The sequence below is a fragment of the Mesoplodon densirostris genome, chromosome 14 (assembly GCF_025265405.1).
Source record: "Mesoplodon densirostris isolate mMesDen1 chromosome 14, mMesDen1 primary haplotype, whole genome shotgun sequence".
Classification (NCBI taxonomy): Eukaryota; Metazoa; Chordata; class Mammalia; order Artiodactyla; family Ziphiidae; genus Mesoplodon; species Mesoplodon densirostris.
The window spans coordinates 40,559,468-40,578,025 of NC_082674.1; the positions used below are offsets into that span (position 1 = coordinate 40,559,468).

At 41.6% G+C, this 18,558-nt stretch overlaps 1 protein-coding gene across 2 annotated transcripts in view; it reads right to left on the bottom strand.

Annotated features, from left to right (window-relative positions):
- The window catches only part of FSHR (follicle stimulating hormone receptor), a 171,504-nt gene that overhangs the window by 13,735 nt on the left and 139,211 nt on the right, over positions 1 to 18,558 (bottom strand). Inside the window, exons 5-8 of one of the 2 annotated variants that reach the window (XM_060117027.1) lie at positions 10,886 to 10,957; positions 9,631 to 9,708; positions 3,852 to 3,920; positions 3,666 to 3,740 (exon numbers count right to left, since the gene is read on the bottom strand). In XM_060117027.1, the coding sequence (XP_059973010.1) occupies positions 3,666 to 3,740; positions 3,852 to 3,920; positions 9,631 to 9,708; positions 10,886 to 10,957 (294 nt within the window). The remainder of the gene's footprint in view (positions 1 to 3,665; positions 3,741 to 3,851; positions 3,921 to 9,630; positions 9,709 to 10,885; positions 10,958 to 18,558) is intronic. The other variant, XM_060117028.1, reaches the window with a different exon arrangement.

Sequence of the window (18,558 nt, forward strand, 5' to 3'; positions counted from 1 at the left end):
CCTGCTGAATCAAAAATTCTGGGGATGGGGATCAGCCATCTAGGGTTTTACAAGCATGCCGGGTGATTCTGATGCAAGGTCAAATTTAGAACCATGGCTTGAGGGCAGCTGAGGACCACTCACAGCGTAGGTGGCCCATAGCCGAGTTCTGCTCTGGGATTTGCCCTCGCCTGACTCACCCGAGACTTGGCTCTTCCTCAGGGCCAGCCTGCACCCAATGACTGTTGATGAAAAGGCCTGGCCCCTTACCTTAATTCAGTCAATTTTGAAGGGCCATCTTAAGGCCAGAGCTCCCCATAAGATTAGTGGAAGCTTCTGTTGCAAATGCAATGTAGTTCAACTTCCCTGTTAGCCTGCTTCTGCGTCCATCAAGCACTCCCCACAGACTCCAAGAGCACTCTCCAGTAAACCTTTTGCATGCAAATATCCACATCACAGTCTGATTTTGTGGGAGGGGAATCTGACCCAAGCCACGGTCACAGCCCTAACCTGAGCCGCATCTACCGTGGGCTGAGTGGGCTGCACACACTCCTTCTCCAACCCATGAACCCACAGCACCAGCGTGGGCTGGTCCTCTGCACACACTAAGCAAGCAGCTCTCAGGCCAGGGTTTAGCGGGGGTTGGCACATCAGGTTGCAGAAGTAGGGGATGGGATAGGCCCTAGAGTCCCAGGTTAGCAGCCAGAGAGGCTGGTAAGACATCTGCGGACTAACCTGAAAGCCCCCAAAAAGGAGGCTTGTTGTTAAGCTGATCAACCCTCTTGCCCCTACGGGGAGGAGAAGGAGACCAGTAGTTACAGGCTGGGCTTTCGGCCAGGATATTGCACGTATATCCTCATGCACTGACATGAAAAGATGTAGGAATGTATTATCACTCTCTGCCTTTTTAAGTCATAGCAAGTGCTTCATAATTCCTTTGGATTTTCTATAAATTTTATTCACTGTTTCTGTGGTAAAAGTGTGGAAAATGGGCCTGTAACTCGAGGACCCTGCAGAACTGCTGGTGATGATGGCATCCCTTCTTGCCGGCATTCGTGGCAGGGCTGGCTGTGGATTCATGTCTGTGTTTTCCACTGAACACTGATCAGACACACTGCACAGTGCCTCAGCCTGGGACCTGCTTGTCAACTGCAGGGGACGTTCTTCTATGCTGTGTGTGTGTGTGTGTCACTTACTGGTGTTCTTGGGCTCAGGGGTCTGGTGTTTATAGTTATCTTCCTCCCTATTTTAGTTCACAGTTAATTTTAGGGGCCCTTTTAGATGCTTGATTGGACATGTTTATGTACTTTTGGTGACATGGTATGTTGGGACTACACGGGATGTAGTTTCTGGTTTAAGCTCTGCCACTTAATGGCAGTGGTGTGATAGATAGCAGGTCACTTCGCATTTCTGTCTCTGGTTTCCTCAGCTGGGTAATGAGCTAGTTGGGGATCCCGTCCAACTTGAGTGTTCTCAGTAGCAGACAGTGGTTAAGGTGCTGTGATTTTATAGTGTACCTGGTACAGGTCACATATGAAAACCTACCCCATCACAGGTATGTTCTTACGTGACAGATAGAGGTGCCTATTTAGGCACATTCAAAACCCTCAGGACTGTTAGCTAAGTGAAATTGACACACTGCTATTCTGCTGGTCAAAGGCATCAAAAGCACTTTCTCTAAGTCTGTCTGCCTCCCAGGTACTCTAAGAATAAGAAACATTGACTAAGCATTACAAGTTCTGAAGACTCTGTATATTGGAATGCAGGGACTCTATGCCTGGCGCTTCCTGTTTGTTACACCCGTGTCCTACTTGGTGCCTCACAGGGCACATCATGACCTGATATTATTAAGTTGCGTATTTAGTTCTATTGTCTGACTTTCCCTTATAATAATATAAGCTTTCTGTGAGGAAAAACTTTTGTTCCTTGCACTATATACAGTGCATAGCACACGGCTGGTGCTTAAAATCTATCTGTGAATGAATCAAAGAGTGAATATATAAATATAAATATATATATACACACACACATATATAATATTATTAAGTTTCAAACAGTATTAGGAAATAGGTATTATTGTTTCTGCCATTTTTTAGGTGAGGAAACCGAGGTTTAGAGAGGTGAAAGAACTGGTTTTAAACCTAGGTAGTCTGCTCTGGCATCTGTGCTTTAATCATGTGGACACTCCCTTCGTTTGTATATATTGCCTATCTGAAACCAGGCATTCTGGAATAATCTTTGAACTTCTTCAAAGAGACAGAGTCCCATATAAGGTCACAACATATCCTTTATCATCAGTAATAACCACTTATGGAGTTTCTGCTCTACCATACAGGATCCCATTCCAGAGGTGCATGGGTTCCAGCCTGAAGGAGAATACAGTCGCCCCTTGGTGTCTGTTGGGGATTGGTTCCAGGACCCACTGCAGATACCAAAATCCACGGATGCCCAATTTTCATAGCCCTGTCCTCCTTATCCATGATTCCACATGGAGGATTCAACCAACCACAGATAGTATATATTTATTGAGAAATATCCACATGTAAGTGGATTTAGTTCAAACCTGTGTTGTTCAAGGGTCAACTGGATAAGCTCTTTGGTGAAAATGAAGTGATGTTGATAGATGGTATGTAGATAATATATATACTGACTGCCAAGTAAGAGGTGCTGGCTAGTGACCCCCAAATGCCCCAACTGGCCTTAGGCAGGCTATATGAGGATCATCTAGCAAACCTTTACATCTAGTCACATGTTTATCTATTTCTTTGCTCACTATTTCTTCTTGCATCTGACTCCTTCCTTCCAGATTCCTTTCTTATTCCTACAGTACATTTGTCAATAGATGTAGTGGGTCTTGCTTGGAGCCTAGGAAAACACATTTTTAAAAAGCTCTTGCAGATTTGGGCCCCTGCAGCCATGAAGAAGACTATGGGAGTCACAGGAGGAGGCATTCACTGTTGGCTGAGATTGTCAGGGAAGAGGTGGGTGACCCTTGTGGAAGGGCAGGGGCTGATGAGAAGAGAATAGGGGAAAGTCACTCTTGGGGGGAGAAATGGAGATGAGGAAGCAATGATAGGAGGAGTGGTGCTGATGCAAGGCTGTGAGGCCCTGGATACATCCCAAGAAATCTGGAATTGAGACAGAGGATCCAAAAATAAATGTGTGTGTATATCTCACTGGTTTGAGGGAAACTCCTGGACATTGAGAGTGAGGAAGGAGAACTGTGCTTTCCCTTTCAGGGAAGAGATGTATAGCAGAGTGGTTAAGAGTGTACTATGAGTTAGACCAGTTTGGTATGGAATCTGTACTCTAAAATTTCTGTGATCTTGGATGAATTGACCCCTCCAGGGAAGCCCATTTTTTCTTCTCTAAAATGGGACTAATAGCTCCTACCACAGAGGTTATTGTAAGGATTAAATTAGAAAATTCATCTTAAGTTTTTAAAACACTGGCTGGGACTTGGTAAGTGCTCATTAAATGTTAGTTGTTGTTGTTACTGTTGCTACTTTACTGAAATTTAGAATGTGGATCAGCCCTAAATTGTCCTATAAATCTTTGCAGATGACACAAATAAAATTTGATCTTAATTGCCAGCCCTGCCTTATAAGCTTCCCTGAATTGGAGAAAGTTGACTTCTAACGTAAGATGCTGATCTCTTGCACACGGAAGTGGGGGAAGCTACTCACAGAATGACTGGTCCAGAGGCTCCCTGGAAAACATCATTAGGCAATTCTTCCAAATTATTGTTATCACTTAGATTCCTGGGGATGGAGTTGACGGAAGAAGAAGGGAAACACAAAGCCATGTCAACATTACAGTTGTAAGAGCCATTTCCCTCTAAATGACCTGGAAGAATAGTCAGGGCTACTTACAGCTCATCTAGTTGGGTTCCATTGAATGCACAGTTGTGTATTTCTTGAATCCCATTCTTACTCAGCCATCTGAAATAAAAGACCCATTAAAAAACCAATACTGTCGGATGCAAACAATACATGGGTTTCATAATTGGAAGCACTGGGGCAGGGCCACACAGCACAGGTCAGTGGCATAAATAAAATACCACCCTTAAAGCTTGGGGATGGGGTGGAAGGGAGACTGAGTTATCACTGTATAACCTTTTTGTAACATTGGAAGTTTGCATTATGTGCATGTATTACTTATTCAGAGAAATAAATGAAATTTAATTTTGAGAAGGCACACTTAGGCATAGCAGCCTGGATCCCAGAAGGTCTTTGCACACATCAGTTGTGTGCAGAGACAATGCCATGGAGAGAACAAAGATCTGTCTGGTCCTGAAGGACAGAAATCATACAGTTATCGAACAAGTGTTTATAAGATGGAGAAAGAACATATTGTGTCACCTTTCTCTATGGCCATAAGCCTCTCACTCAGGCTCATTCACAGCAGCAGGCCTGGCTGTCATCAAAAAGTGATCTAAGCTGCCAGACAACCTGCACATCTCCCGTGACCTACGGGGACTTGGTTATTGGAGGTTTGTGGAGGTGGCTCTGGGTTAAGCCAGAAAGGAAGAGAAATCAATGATAGAGACTGTGGGCCGTGGCGGGGTGAGATTGTGTGAGTGGGCGCGGGGAGGCTCTGGGGGAGGGGGGGCTGGATGTGGAACAGTCATCCTGATTGTGCCAAGAAGGTCAGTGAGCAGGTTTGCCTGGACAGGGGAGCCCAAGGACACCTTGGGCTGACAGCTCTGCATTGCTGTGCCCCTAGATGGATCTGAAAACAAAAGCAGAAATCCAAGGTCGGGAGAGCTTAGCCTGAAGAGCCTCTGATCCGTTGCTCTTGATTTGCTGTCAGGTCCTTTCCCTTGTCAGGCTCAGTAGGTGTACAAATAACACTGTTCCAAAAGCTGACCCAGAGAAGTTTCCGTGTGTCCAGGACATCGATGGTTTCCGGTGCTGCAATGGGTAGCTCAACACGCTTAAAATCACAGGAGGACAACTGCGTGTGTTTTTCTTCCTCCTGAAAGCCAGTTAGCTGAAAATCCACACAGGAGTAATGCAAGTCTTTCAAAACATTAGCAACCAATTGGTGGCTTCTGATGGCCAAGAAGTGTCTGTGCATCCCAAGTCCTGCCTGCCCCACGCCTACCCAAGTGTCCCCAGCACATCCAGCCTCCTGACTGATTTGTCAGCCTATTCCCGGGGGGGTGACAGTCGCTGGAGCAGCTGCCTCTAACCTGTGGGAGGTGGATCCTGGGGGTTTTGGATCAAACAAAGGGGTCAGCAAACTTTTTCTATAGGAGGCCCAATAATAAATTTTAGGTTTTGTGGGGTTAAGAAGCAAAATGAGAATATTATTGTTACATAGGTACTTTATATAGGTACTTATAAAACAATTGCCATGAAATTTTTATTGACCAAACTTAAAGTATAATAGTAATAATTGAGCACAATTTTTTTTTGTAGTATAGGTCTACTATCGAAAAGAATGAATTTTTTTCTTTTGTTGGGGGTAACATTTTGCTTCATTTAGGTTTAGTGTTTGTGTTCCCTACCATCAAAATCTTCACTTATAAAAGCTAGTCCTAGATCAGGGACCAGATGTGCCCCATAGGGTGTAGTTGGCTGACCCTTAACCCAACAAAAGCAGTGTACAAATCCATATGAGCTCTACCTAACTTTTTTTCTATAGACTAGATAATTAACATTTTCTGCATGTATATGTCATGCAAATAGATGTTGCTATGATTAAATAAAATGCAGACTAATTTAAAAGAATTATGGTATTTAAAGTAGCCCTTTGTCTTTATGGATTTTCTTAATAGATGCCATCACATGGGGAGCAGGTGGCATTTTTTGATGTTGTCAACAGATCAGCACACAAAAACCATACTATGTACAGAATTCTTGCCCTGGGTTTACATTAGGCTGTAAGACTCTCAAACTACTACCAGAGAAGCTGATATTTATCACCTATATGCCTAGTTTCTTTTTTTTATTTTTATTATTTTTTTATTAGTTTCTGCTTTATAACAAAGTGAATCAGTCATACATGTACATCTGTTCCCACATCCCTTCCCTCATGCATCTCCCCCACCTCCCCATCCCACCCCTTATGCCTAGTTTCTTAAGAGAGGTAGTACTGGTTTTAAAACCAACCTCATGATGATGGTGACGATGAAGAGGGTAGAGCATCAGCTAAGGAGTAACTGAATCATGCTTTCCTTAGTCGTTTTGTTTTGTCCCTTCCCTAGTGTGTTCACTCAGTGCAGGCTCAGGAGGCTCCAGAAGCAGAGTCTGCCCTCATCCTAAAGAATGAAGGTGCTGGGGGACCTGGCCCATGAAACCTCCTTGAGGGGCAGGCAAGTGAGATGGAAGCCAGTTGAGGAAGGGAGGAAACGCACAGGAAGTGAGCAGTTCCTGTGGCCGGGCTGTGCTGGGAGATAGCACACATGTAACCTCATTTTATCTCTTCTGAAGTAGCCCATTCTGCTGGTCGGCCATAGCTAGGTATTTCCCTGTTCAGAATTTCTGGTTGCAGAGCAGAGTAGGGGTGGCTGCTAGCCAAGTGTCTGATAATCCTTCATTGTTGGGCTGTTTTTAAAACAATATATATTTATATATATAGAACAGGGCTTCACGATTTTGAAAGATGCCAATGTATAGAAAGCTTTTCCAGTCATCAGAGCCATTTTGCCAGGCTTTTTTTTTTTTTTTTTTTTTTTTGTGGTACACAGGCCTCTCACTGTCGTGGCCTCTCCCGTTGTGGAGCACAGGCTCTGGATGCACAGGCTCAGCGGCCATGGCTCATGGGCCTAGCCGCTCTGTGGCATGTGGGATCCTCCTGGACCGGGGCACGAACCCGTGTCCCCTGCATCGGCAGGCAGACTCTCAACCACTGCGCCACCAGGGAAGCCCCAGGCTTTTTTTTTTTTTTTTTTCCCCTGAGTACCCTTGGATGTCCCTAGGAGGAGAAAGTGTCCCTGCATCCAGACATAGCGCCTGGACTAAGAACAACTGGAGACTTAAATTGTGAGTGTGGATCTTCTGATTCTGTTATCTACGAATTAAGGGCCATCTGAGGTTAAAAAAAAAAAGATGCTTTTCTCACAAATGTGAATTTATCCTTTAGAGACATTCTGAGAAATGCTGACTCTTAAGAAGCTGTCCTCGCTAGGAGAGTATGCTGTCGGTTCTGGGGAACCACACAGTATCCGTGGCCAGGAATCAGTGAAGAGTGGCTATGATCTCTATGCTTCTTTTGTAGTCTTGGGCTTGCGGGACACTCTCCAAAGTTCTTATTTCCTCAAATTCTTTTCCTCCACTTGGGAAAAGTTAAGACTAGGTAGACCAGGACAGGTTGCCTTCTGTCTTATGTTCTGGACAAAAAGGATGTGTGTCAGTATGCAAAACTGTGAGAACGTTATTAGTACAAACGGACTTTTTTAAAAAATTGAGATAATTGACATCTAACATTGTATTAATTTCAGGTTACCACTTATATATTTTCTATAAAAATACTCTGGGAGTTCCCTGGTGGTCTAGTGTTAGGACTCTGTGCTTTCAGTGCTGTGGCCTGGGTTAAATCCCAGGTCAGGGAACTAAGATCTCACAAGCCGCGTGCCAGGGCCAAAAAAAAAACTCTATTAATAAACTTGCCACATGAACTAATTTTGAATCACTATATTTAAAAATGACACATATGTTTAGAGCAACTTTTTTTTTTAATATAAATTTATTTATTTATTTATTTATGGCTGCGTTGGGTCTTCGTTGCTGCGTGTGGGCTTTTCTCTAGTTGCAGCGAGCGGGGGCTACTCTTCGTTGCGGTGTGTGGGCTTCTCATCGCGGTGGCTTCTCTTGTTGTGGAATGTGGGCTGTAGGCACGCGGGCTTCAGTAGTTGTGGCACGTGAGCTCAGTAGTTGTGGCTTGCGGGCTCTAGAGCACAGGCTCAGTAGTTCTGGTGCACGGGCTTAGTTGCTCCGCGGCATGTGGGGTCTTTCCAGACCAGGGCTTGAACCCGTGTCCCCTGCTTTGGCAGGCGGATTCTTAACCACTGCACCACCAGGGAAGTCCCTAGAGCATCATTTAAAGAAGCACAAGCGTCCAGGTACAACTGATTACATTTATCACTAATCTCCTCCCTCCATTATGTAGCCAAGGAGTCCTTTTGCTGCAACACACCAGGCCAGTATTACTCAGGTACTCACTATTTTCCAAAACTTCCTTTTTAGCTTTTTTTTTTTTTTTTAACCTCCTTGGCCTTGAAGATTCTGTTTCCTCTGCTCGTCCTTTGCCAATGCTGTGGCTAAATCCCACTCGTCTTTTAAGGGCCATCTTTGACTCAACATCCTTTCTGAGCCACCTTCCTTCCCTCATTTAACTCTTCCTTCAAGCCTCGCATCAAATCACATTATACCTTCTTTATGCTTAGAACAATTGCTTTTATTTTGCACATATTTCATGCTGCTTTTTTCTTTTGCTTTCCCTTTCTCTCATACTTCTCACACCCCATCACCTCTTTCCAACACACACACACATACACACACACAGATTCCAAATATCATGAGCATATTAAGTGAAAGGATTAGGTATTACCTACAATTTTGTCCTACTACTATGTACTCTGAATACAGGCCTTTGATTTTATTTTTTCCTTCATACATCCTATTTCCCTGCTAATCTCTTTCAAACCTTTTCTCGTGTTCTCTGTAATAAATTTACATCAAATACTGTGCTTAGCTTTATTCTTCAATATGTTCTCATCTCTGCCTACTGTTTCTCTCTGGCCCCCTCCCACCACCTTGCTCCTTATTTTTGCTTTTTTTTTGTTTTTTTGGTATAGATGGGTCTCTAAATCATATTATTGTTTTGAGAAAGACTAAAATTCTTTCTGGACTAGAACTTACCTTTTGTACATATCAGCATATTGAAACATGTATATTTTTTAAAAAACAACATTTGTGAAATGTAAAGAGAAAATACTTTTCTTACAGATGTAATTGCAATTACCAGTTCCCCAAATGTCATTCTATGCATCTAACTTCCATGGATCCCACAAACACTTGGGTAACCCCTAGTGCCCTATTTCTTGGCCATCTCGGGAAGTGGGTAAACTGCCACGCAGGCTACTGGCACAAACAATTAGAAGGTAGTCCATTAACAATGCAGAGTACATTTAAAAACTTTCCAAAAAGTCAGAGAGATTAACTCAAGCTCATTAAAAAACGTGATTATTCCAAGGAAATGAGATGTCATCTTATATGCTCAGCGTGGGGCTGAACAGAAGCTGCTTGGCATGGTTATGAGGGACTATCCATGTCTTCTTGATTCAGACTCCTTCTTGGTCTTTTTCTTTGGGCAACAAAAGCCTTGCCAGGCAGTAACTAGCTTTATTGATGCGTGAGTTATTCTGGCCCTCAGAACAGATGTTGCATCACAGGAGACCATCATTCAAAGAGCAATTTTAAATACTTGAATTGCACCACAGAATCATAAATTATTAACATGTCTCCATGTTGTGATTGGGAAATGTAAAGATGGGAAATGAGAGAAAAACACAGAACCAGAGAGAAACTGGAATGGTGAAATGCCAAAGTTACCCAAACAAAAAAAGGAGCATACCATGATGAGAAAGAAATCATTACATGAAAAACCAAATGTTCCTCCATTGGAGTTTTTTCCTTTACTTACAGAATCATACTTTCAAAACTTAGCCCCACGAAAGAATTTCTTTCAACTGTGTGGATGTTTATATTATCTTGAATGTCTCTAGAAGAAAGTACAGACAAATTAGGTATTTATGTCAACTCCATTCCATGTCACCTCCCCACAAGCAGGCTACTTGGCATGGTGTAGTCTTTAGCTGAGGTAATGTTGGAATAGCTATTGTTCTGAAGGTTGATGAGCTCAGTGTTTGGGAAGTGAATGGCATCTCATTTACCTTTAGTATATCAGTTCTTCTTAACAATGGAATTGCAGACATGCAGTCTCTTCCCTCTCTTAAAGTCTTCTTCTCTAATTCAACTGTGCTGAGGTTCTAACAGACTCATTTATTACCCTTGCCTCCACAGTTGGTAGCTGATCAATAGGACGAAGTCACTTAAGCTGACCTTTCATCTCCATACCAAACTTCCCCATCCACCTTACTTGGGCCTTCATCTTCCTCCATCTCAATCCCCTTCTCAAAGCTAGTTTCCTTCCTCTGTTCTCCTTGGGTCACAGGAATTTTTATCATTGGTTTTTCTCCTCCTGACTGAAAGAATGAAGAAAGTCTCGGTTTTCTGTTTGTACCCCTCATCCTCTGAAACTTCCCTGTTGGGTCTGATCTAACATGTAAATGTAAAAGGAGTAAATTGCTTGGAACAATTTGAGAAATGGGGGATATTCTGTAGTTTTCCCTCTCCCTCCCTCTCTCCTTACTTCCTTAGCTCATTGCATCTCTTCCCGACCTCTACCTTTTGGGTCTGTCCAGATTCTTACAATTTCACTATTGAAAATAAACTTGCTATTATACATTGCCTCTTCTCTTGCTCTTTCAAAATACATCGTCATTAACACTTCAGTGTGAGTTTGTCAGGTGGTTTCTTTATGCTTAGGGGCAGCATGGGAATTCTGGAGGGAAGAGGAGAGGATGGTGGAAGACAAAGGGGGTTACAGGAAGGAGGTATGTAAAGTACTAAACAGTGAAGAAAGGGGAGACTTCCTGATTTGCTACAAGCTGGCTCTGTTGACAACTGTCGTACTGAGGAGCCTGCTGACTTTCTCCAAACTGAGATTAGCTGGTCTTAAGGACACTTAAGGACACTTGCTGTTTGCCTTCCTACCTCTGATAACCCAGAGCAACATGTTTGGAGGATGTAGACTACACAGTGCATATTACAGGCCCGGAGGCTGTTGGGCAGGACAGCTATCGAGTAAGGAGTTGGTAACCACTCTTCAAACTTACAGTAAAACCTTTTGGAGAGATTGAATCTTGTGAACAGCTGGCAAGTGCTTAATACCTGTGTTGGATATTAACCTAGAAAGAGACAAACTGAGAGTGAGTGAACAATGAAGCTGGCTATTTTAACAATTGCTAGAGTCTAAGCTTTCCAAATTCAAAATATCAATTTTGAGCTTTCAGAAAAACCTACCAGAAAATCCCATAATACACGTGAATCATGCTAATGTTTTCTATTTAAAGACTCTAACCAGGGTCTAGGAAGCTACTGATACCTTAGAGAAAGGAAACTTACACTTCAGGCACAAAGATCTGCTAGTATGTCACAAGGCATACCTTTTTTTTAAATTAATATCTTTATTGGAATATAATTGCTTTACAGTGGTATGTTTCTGCTTTATAACAAAGTGAATTAGCTATACATATACATATGTTCCCATATCTCTTCCCTCTCGCGTCTCCCTCCCTCCCACCCTCCCTATCCCACCCCTCTAGGTGGTCACAAAGCACCAAGCTGATATCCCTGTGCTATGTGGCTGCTTCCCACTAGCTATCTATTTTACGCTTGGTAGTGTATATAGGTCCATGCCACTCTCTCACTTTGTGGCAGCTTACCCTTCCCCCCTCCCCATATCCTCAAGTCTGTTCTCTAGTAGGTCTCTGTCTTTATTCCAAGCTTGCCCTTAGGTTCTTCATGACCTTTTTTTCCTTAGATTCCATATATATATGTAAGCATACGGTATTTGTTTTCCTTTCTGACTTACTTCACTCTGTAGGACAGACTCTAGGTCCATCCACCTCACTACAAATAACTCAATTTCGGGCCTCCCTGGTGGCGCAAGTGGTTGAGAGTCCGCCTGCCGATGCAGGGGATACGGGTTCGTGCCCCGGTCTGGGAGGATCCCATATGCCGCGGAGCGGCTGGGCCCGTGAGCCATGGCCGCTGAGCCTGCGCGTCCGGAGCCTGCGCGTCCGGAGCCTGTGCTCCGCAACGGGGGAGGCCACAACAGTGAGAGGCCCGCATACCGCAAAAAAAAAAAAAAAAAAAAAACAAAACACAAAAACTCAATTTCGTTTCTTTTTATGGCTGAGTAATATTCCATTGTATATATGTGCCAAATCTTCTTTATCCAATCATCTGTTGATGGACACTTAGGTTGCTTCCATGTCCTGGCTATTGTAAATAGAGCTGCAATGAACATTTTGGTACATGACTCTTTTTGAATTATAGTTTTCTCAGGGTATATGCCCAGTAGTGGGATTGCTGGGTTGTATGGTAGTTCTATTTTTAGTTTTTTAAGGAACCTCCGTACTATTCTCCATAGTGGCTGTATCAATTTACATTCCCACCAGCAGTGCAAGAGTGTTCCCTTTTCTCCACACCCTCTCCAGCATTTATTGTTTCTAGATTTTTTGATGATGGACATTCTGACGGGTGTGAGATGATATCTCATTGTAGTTTTGATTTGCATTTCTCTAATGATTAATGATGTTGAGCATCCTTTCATGTGTTTGTTGGCTGTCTGTATGTCTTCTTTGGAGAAATGTCTATTTAGGTCTTCTGCCCATTTTTGGATTGGGTTGTTTGTTTTTTTGATATTGAGCTGCATGAGCTCCTTGTAAATTTTGGAGATTAATCCTTTGTCAGTTGCTTCATTTGCAAATATTTTCTCCCATTCTGAGAGTTGTCTTTTGGTCTTGTTTATGGTTTCCTTGGCTGTGCAAAAGCTTTTAAGTTTCATTAGGTCCCATTTGTTTATTTTTGTTTTTATTTCCATTTCTCTAGGAGGTGGATCAAAAAGGATCTTGCTGTGATTTATGTCATAGAGTGTTCCGCCTAAGTTTTCTGCTAAGAGTTTGATAGTGTCTGGCCTTACATTTAGGTCTTTAATCCATTTTGAGTTTATTTTTGTGTATGGTGTTAGGGAGTGTTCTAATTTCATACTTTTAAATGTACCTGTCCAGTTTTCCCAGCACCACTTATTGAAGGGGCTGTCTTTTCTCCACTGTATATTCTTGCCTCCTTTATCAAAGATAAGGTGACCGTATGTGCATGGGTTTATCTCTAGGCTTTCTATCCTGTTCCATTGATCTATATTTCTGTTTTTGTGCCAGTACCATACTGTCTTGATAACTGTAGCTTTGTAGTATAGTCTGAAGTCCAGGAGCCTGATTCCTCCAGCTCCATTTTTCGTCCTCAAGATTGCTTTGGCTATTCGGGGTCTTTTGTGTCTCCATACAAATTGTGAAATTTTTTGTTCTAGTTCTGTGAAAAATGCCACTGGTAGTTTGATAGGGATTGGATTAAATCTGTAGATTGCTTTGGGTAGTAGAGTCATTTCCAGAATGTTGATTCTTCCAATCCAAGAACATGGTATATCTCTCCATCTATTTGTATCATCTTTAATTTCTTTCATCAGAGTCTTATAATTTTCTGCATACAGGTCTTTTGTCTCCTTAGGTAGGTTTATTCCTAAATATTTTATTCTTTTTGTTGCAGTGGTAAATGGAAGTGTTTTCTTAATTTCACTTTCAGATTTTTCATCATTAGTGTATAGGAATGCCAGAGATTTCTGTGCATTAGTTTTGTATCCTGCTACTTTACCAAATTCATTGATTAGCTCTAGTAGTTTTCTGGTAGAATCTTTAGGATTCTCTATGTATAGTATCATGTCATCTGCAAATAGTGACAGCTTTATTTCTTCTTTTCCAATTTGGATTCCTTTTATTTCTTTTTCTTCTCTGATTGCTGTGGCTAAAACTTCCAAAACTATGTTGAATAATAGTGGTGAGAGTGGGCAACCTTGTCTTGTTCCTGATCTTAGTGGAAATGCTTTCAGTTTTTCACCATTGATGATGATGTTGGCTGTGGGTTTGTCATATATGGCCTTTATTATGTTGAGGAAAGTTCCCTCTGTGCCTACTTTCTGCAGGGTTTTTATCACAAATGGGTGTTGAATTTTGTCGAAAGCTTTCTCTGCATCTTTTGAGATGATCATATGGTTTTTCTCCTTCAGTTTGTTAATATGGTGTATCACATCGATTGATTTGCATATGTTGAAGAATCCTTGCATTCCTGGATAAACCCCACTTGATCATGGTGTATGATCCTTTTAATGTGCTGCTGGATTCTGTTTGCTAGTATTTTGTTGAGGATTTTTGCATCTGTGTTCAATTGGCCTGTAGTTTTCTTTCTTTGTGACATCTTTGTCTGGTTTTGGAATCAGGGTGATGGTGGCCTCGTAGAATGAATTTGGGAGTGTTCCTCCCTCTGCTATATTTTGGAAGAGTTTGAGAAGGATAGGTGTTAGCTCTTCTCTAAATGTTTGATAGAATTCGCCTGTGAAGCCATCTGGTCCTGGGCTTTTGTTTGTTGGAAGAGTTTTAATCACAGTTTCAATTTCAGTGCTTATGATTGGTCTGTTCATATTTTCTATTTCTTCCTCGTTCAGTCTCGGCAGGTTGTGCATTTCTGAGAATTTTTCCATTACTCCAGGTTGTCCATTTTATTGGCATAGAGTTGCTTGTAGTAATCTCTCATGATCCTTTGTATTTCTGCAGTGTCCGTTGTTACTTCTCCTTTTTCATTTCTAATTCTTTTTTTTTTTTTTTTTTTTTTTTGCGGTACGCGGGCCTCTCACTGTTGTGGCCTTTCCCGTTGCAGAGCACAGGCTCCAGACGTGCAGGCTCAGCGGCCATGGCTCACGTGCCCAGCCACTCCATGGCATGTGGGATCTTCCCAGACCGGGGCACGAACCCGTGTTCCCTGCATCGGCAGGCGGATTCTCAACCACTGCGCCACCAGGGAAGCCCTCTAATTCTATTGATTTGAGTCTTCTCCTTTTTTTTTTTGATGAGTCTGGCTAATGGTTTATCAATTTTGTTTATCTTCTCAAAGAACCAGCTTTTAGTTTTATTGATCTTTACTATTGTTTTCTTCATTTCTTTTTCATTTATTTCTGCTCTGATCTTTATGATTTCTTTCCTTCTGCTAACTTTAGGGTTTTTTGTTCTTCTTTCTCTCATTGCTTTAGGTGCAAAGTTAGGTGGTTTATTCGAGATGTTTCCTGTTTCTTAAGGTAGGATTGTATTACTATAAACTTCCCTCTTAGAACTGCTTTTGCTGCATCCCGTAGGTTTTGGTTTGTTGTGTCTCCATTGTCATTTGTTTCTAGGTATTTTTTGATTTCCTATTTGATTTCTTCAGTGATCACTTCATTATTAAGTAGTGTATTGTTTAGCCTTCATGTATTTATAGTTTTTACAGATCTTTTTCTGTAATTGATATCTAGTCTCATTGCGTAGTGGTCGAAAAGATACTTGATACGATTTCAATTTTCTTAAATTTACCAAGGCTTGATTTGTGACCCAAGATATGATCTATCCTGGAGAATGTTCCATGAGCACTTGGGAAGAATGTGTATTCTGTTGTTTTTGGATGGAATGTCCTATAAATATCAATTAAATCCATCTTGTTTAATGTATCATTTAAAGCTTGTGTTTCCTTGTGTATTTTCATTTTGGATGATCTGTCCATTGGTGAAAGTGGGGTTTTAAAGTCCCCTACTATGATTGTGTTACTGTCGATTTCCCCTTTTATGGCTGTTAGTAATTGCCTTATATATTGAGATGCTCCTATTTTGGGTGCATAAATATTTACAATTGTTATATCTTCTTCTTGGATTGATCCCTTGATCATTATGTAGTGTCCTTCTTTGTCTCTTGTAATAGTCTTTATTTTAAAGTCAATTTTGTCTGATATGAGAATTGCTACTCCAGCTTTCTTTTGATTTCCATTTGCATGGAATATCTTTTTCCATCCCCTCACTTTCGGTCTGTATGTGTCCCTAGGTCTGAAATGGGTCTCTTGTAGACAGCATATATATGGGTCTTGTTTTTGTATCCATTCAGCCAGTCTGTGTCTTTTGATGGGAGCATTTTATCCATTTACATTTAAGGTAATTATTGATTTGTATGTTCCTATTCCCATTTTCTTAATTGTTTTGGGTTTGTTATTGTAGGTGTTTTCCTTCTCTTGTGTTTCCTGCCTAGAGAAGTTCCTTTAGCATTTGTTTTAAAGCTGGTTTGGTGGTGCTGAGCTGTCTCAGCTTTTGCTTGTCTGTAAAGGTTTTAATTTCTCTGTCAAATCTGAATGAGATCCTTGCTGGGTAGAGTAATCTTGGTTGTAGGTTTTTCTCCTTCATCTCTTTAAATATGTCCTGCCACTCCCTTCTGGCTTGCAGAGTTTCTGCTGAAAGATCAGCTGTTTACCTTATGGGGATTCCCTTGTGTGTTATTTGTTGTTTTTCCCTTGCTGCTTTTAATATGTTTTCTTTGTATTTAATTTTTGATAGTTTGATTAATATGTGTCTTGTCGTGTTTCTCCTTGGATTTATCCTGTATAGGACTCTCTGTGCTTCCTGGACTTGATTAACTATTTCCTTTCCCATATTAGGGAAGTTTTCAACTATAATCTCTTCAAATATTTTCTCAGTCCCTTTCTTTTTCTCTCCTTCTTCTGGGACCCCTATAATTCGAATGTTGGTTCGTTTAATGTTAATGTTATCTTAAAAAAAGATAAATTAACATGATCCAAAAGCAACTTGCAAATAGAAAACAGAATTTTCCTAAATCATCCCGTTTCCAATCTCCACATACTCTTTGAAGAACTGCCTATTCTCCAAGTGATTCTGTTGAGATTAAGGCATGAGTTCCATATCCTTTGACCTCAGAGTGTGTATGTGATCTAAGCTGGGCCCATCAGACTCTATCCTGGGAAGAAGTTGAAGGTTGGTTACAGATGAGTCCACTGGTACCATCACTCTCAAGAGAGAGTCCACATATTTCTACAGCTGAGATTTCCAGAGCTATATTGGATCATTTTCAACGCCTGTGTTTCTTGGACTGGGTTCCCCAGGAAGCAGAGCCTGAGATAAAGCCTGGCTTGCAGTTGATATATTTGATAATATGAGTTCAGAGAGTTTGGGACAGCTGGAATGAAACAGAGATGGAAGAAAGAGAATCAGTACAAGAATGAGTTATTGTACTGTATTGAGTTGTCCACCACTACTAGTGACTGGTCTTTAATGCCAAGGACTTGACCTAAGAGATTTTCAAAATGGGTATCAGAACTATTGCTCTGAATGGGGGAAAAGGGGAAGCATTTATCCACAGACTACTATTTCCTCTTGGTGGATGGTATCCCCATGGTGTTAACTCCACTCTGACTTGCACACTTGTGGGTGCCCAGTGAGTTCCTACTGAGCCTCACTTACAGTGGTGTAGAAGAAGCCCCAGGACTAGAAATGAGAGGTACACAAGGCCAGAGTAGCTGCTGTACAGTTGAAATTAAGCTGCATTAAGCTGGTTGAAATTTGGGTGGGACTGGCTTCCACAGCAGTGGTGAAAAAGATTTTCAAGTTGACCCATGAGAGTTGTCTGACACACTGTTCTTCAGCATTTCCCGGGTTCCTGTGGGTTACTCAGAATCCTTCCAGTTCCTTCTCACTCCCATTTCCCTTTTCTCTGTGTGCCTTACCTAAGACAAAGTTGGTCTTAGTTGCCTGCAATCTAACGGACCTTCACCTGTGCACTCATCATTGTGAAAGATCATGTGTCTTTTAGGTTTATGATTCTAGAGGAGACTTTAGTGTCTTGTTCTCTGCTTCTGTCTTCAGAAAGCCAGTGCATTCTCCCTACAGGTTCCCTGTAATGGTTTTCAGATGTTTTGCTCCTTCTTGGTTCCCAGTGATCCACACAGAACCCATCTTGGTCAATTCTTCCTTTGATTATTTCAACAGCCCTTGAGATCATCTCCCTTTGTTTTTCATTTGTGGGAAAGAGCTGTTAACGTGCTTTTGTTAAGAATTTGTTGTGTTATTTACTTTAAAAATTTTCACCCTGAAAAATAAATTGTTTTGTGTAGAGACCTGAGTGAACACAAGCATATGCAGCTGTTTAGATACTGGCACACTCAAGATACAGCCAAGTTCCAGAACCCTCCAAGTTATGTTGTATTGCCCTTTGTAGTTACCTCTCCTTCTACTTCCTATTCCTACCAACCACTGATCAGTTTCTATTTCTATAATTTTGCCTTTTCCAAAATGTCGTATCAGTGCAACCATATGTTATGGAACTTCTTTCATACAGTATAATGCATTTGAGATTCTTCCATGTTATTGTATGTATCAGTAGTTCACTGGGTTTTTAAAAAATATTTATTTATTTAATTTATTTTGGCTGCTCTGGGTCTTAGTTGCGGCATGCATGTGGGATATAGTTCCCTGACCAGGGTTAGAACCTTGGTCCCCTGCATTGGGAGCATGGAGTCTTACCCGGTGGACCACAGGGAAGTCCCAGTAGTTCGCTGTTTTTTATTGCAGATTAGTCTTCCGTTGTAAGGATATACCACAGTTTGTTTATTCATTCGTAGGTTGAAGAACATGTAGGTTGTTTCCAATTTTTTTGATTATAAAAAAGTTGCTTTAAACATTTGTGTATTGTGTGTGTGTGTGTGTGTGTGTGTGTGTGTGAGAGAGAGAGAGAGAGAGAGAGAGAGAGAGACAGAGAGACAGAGAGAGACAGAGAGACAGAGACAGAGACTGAGACTGACAGAGGGAGGGAGGGAGAGAGGGAACATTTCTACTTTTCTTGGGTAAATATCTATGAGTGGGATTACT